This window comes from Pogonomyrmex barbatus, unplaced genomic scaffold (assembly GCF_055798465.1).
Source record: "Pogonomyrmex barbatus isolate J1 unplaced genomic scaffold, ASM5579846v1 scaffold2, whole genome shotgun sequence".
In the NCBI taxonomy this organism is placed as follows: domain Eukaryota; kingdom Metazoa; phylum Arthropoda; class Insecta; order Hymenoptera; family Formicidae; genus Pogonomyrmex; species Pogonomyrmex barbatus.
Window position 1 is genome coordinate 22,959,702 of NW_028297116.1, and position 1,927 is coordinate 22,961,628.

General features: G+C 50.2%; 1 protein-coding gene across 1 annotated transcript in view; it reads right to left on the reverse strand.

The window, feature by feature from the left end:
* Window positions 1–765, reverse strand: part of LOC105430143 (uncharacterized) — a 10,604-nt gene extending 9,839 nt beyond the window's left edge. The window contains exon 1 of the mRNA XM_089076135.1: window positions 1–765. This exon is cut by the window's left edge and continues 86 nt beyond it. Coding sequence (XP_088932261.1) covers window positions 1–448 — 448 coding nt within the window. The 5' untranslated portion in view covers window positions 449–765.
* Window positions 766–1,927: the final 1,162 nt, after the last annotated feature.

Sequence of the window (1,927 nt, forward strand, 5' to 3'; positions counted from 1 at the left end):
TCGTCGTCGTCGTCGTCGTCGTCGTTGTCGTCGTCGTCGTCGTCGTCGTCGTCGTTGTCGTCGTCGTCGTCGTCGTCGTCGTCGTCGTCGTCGTCGTCGTCGTCGGCGTCGTCGTTCCCGGTGATAGAACGTAGCGGCGGACGTGGCAACGACGGTACGACGACGGTGGCGGCGGCGGCGGCGGTGGCAGCAGCGGTGGCCGCGACCGCGGTCGCGGCGAGGAGGTGGCAACGCCGCTCCGTTCGTCGGTGTGCAACGGCGCCTCGGCCCCGGCCCCGGCCCCGGCTCCGGCCCCGGTACCGAGGCGTCGGATAGCGCTCGTCGCTCGTAATCGTTGCTCCCGGCGTTGACTCTTCTTTCCGTATGTGTCGTGCGCGAGCACGAATCGTCGAGCCCTTCGCAACTCCGGATAGATGAGCGACGCACGACGATAGCGGCCACGTAACATCACGTCCCCACGTTGGCCGTCATGACTAATGACGTAACGACCGTATGCGTGCGTGTCGAGTCGCACTAGTCGTTATCGTCGTCGTCGTCGTCGTCGTCGTCGTCGTCGTTGTCGTCGTCGTCGTCGTCGTTGTCGTCGTCGTCGTCGTCGTCGTCGTCGTCGTCGTCGTCGTCGTCGTCGTCGAATGTCACCGGTCGACGCGTGTCTTCGTTTCGCTCCGATCACCGTCGCGCTCCGACCGCGTCGCTAGTCAGTTCGCTGTCCTCGTCCTCTAGTCACCCACCGTTGATCGACCGGCGCGAGCCGAACCAAAGGGCGCGCGCGCGAGCAAACGCGGCTCTCCATTTCCCCTCTCGAGTTTCCCCGATTACCCCGCCTGTTCCCTCCGCCTCCCCTTTGCCCCGTACGCGACTTTCGCGCGAGTCCGTCGCGTCGCGATGTAACGTCGCGGTGGCTTTGCCAAATCATCGCTCGTAACATGATTTATACGAATACAGAGCGATTGATGATTATAGGGAAAAAGAGAACAAAAGACGGGCAGAAAGAGAGAATAATCATGCGGAGCGTCAGTAACGGTAATAGTCGCCACGATGTTTCGATACCCAACGATTAGGAGAATGACGACGCTGTACGGAAAGAGAGAAGGCGCCTTGTATCGACCCCGCCTAAACCCCGCCTCGCTGCGACGGAATCGCACGAGCGACGCCGAGCGTCGACGGGCGTCGGTGGACACGCTACGTTCCTTTCGGTGATTCTCGCTCCGTCTCGCTCTCATCTCATCCATTCGGTTTTATCGCGTTATTTCGTCTTCCTCTCTCTTTCTCTTTCTCTTATCTACCTTCATTTGTCTCCCGCATATGGAGGTCGCTGTTCTGTACCTGTATTCCTGTTATACGTAGATATCGCGCATTATGTTTCCCGCGACTTTTCTCTCCTTAGAATGAATCATTTATCTCATTACCAGAGAATCTTTTTAATTCTTTGAATCGCATCGATGCATTTACTCTATCAAACGAAATAACTTGAAAAGTTTATCATCTCACAGTCGCAAAATCGACAAAATACAGGCTTAAGCAATTCTCCATTTACGTCCACACAACATACATAAAATGTAATGCAGAAATACATATCAGATTTTAAGAAATGCTTTAAAATTATGTTTTATAAATCAAAATAATGGAGTAGATAGATATTCGACATGAAACGTTTGTTTCTTAATTATTTTATATATCTTACATTATATAAAATATGATTTATAATACTTTTTAGCATTAATTTGCAAAGAAAAAAAAGAAGAATATCGAAACAGATAACATAATAATTGATAGTATTAAAAAATACGCAACGTCAAGAGAAACATGAAATTATCTTGAAGAAATTTTTAAAAATTTTACAAAATAATCATGTATCTTGAAAAAAAGTTCGTTCTAAAAACGAATATCAATACTTTAAGCTAGCCAGATTATACGATTCGTGCTA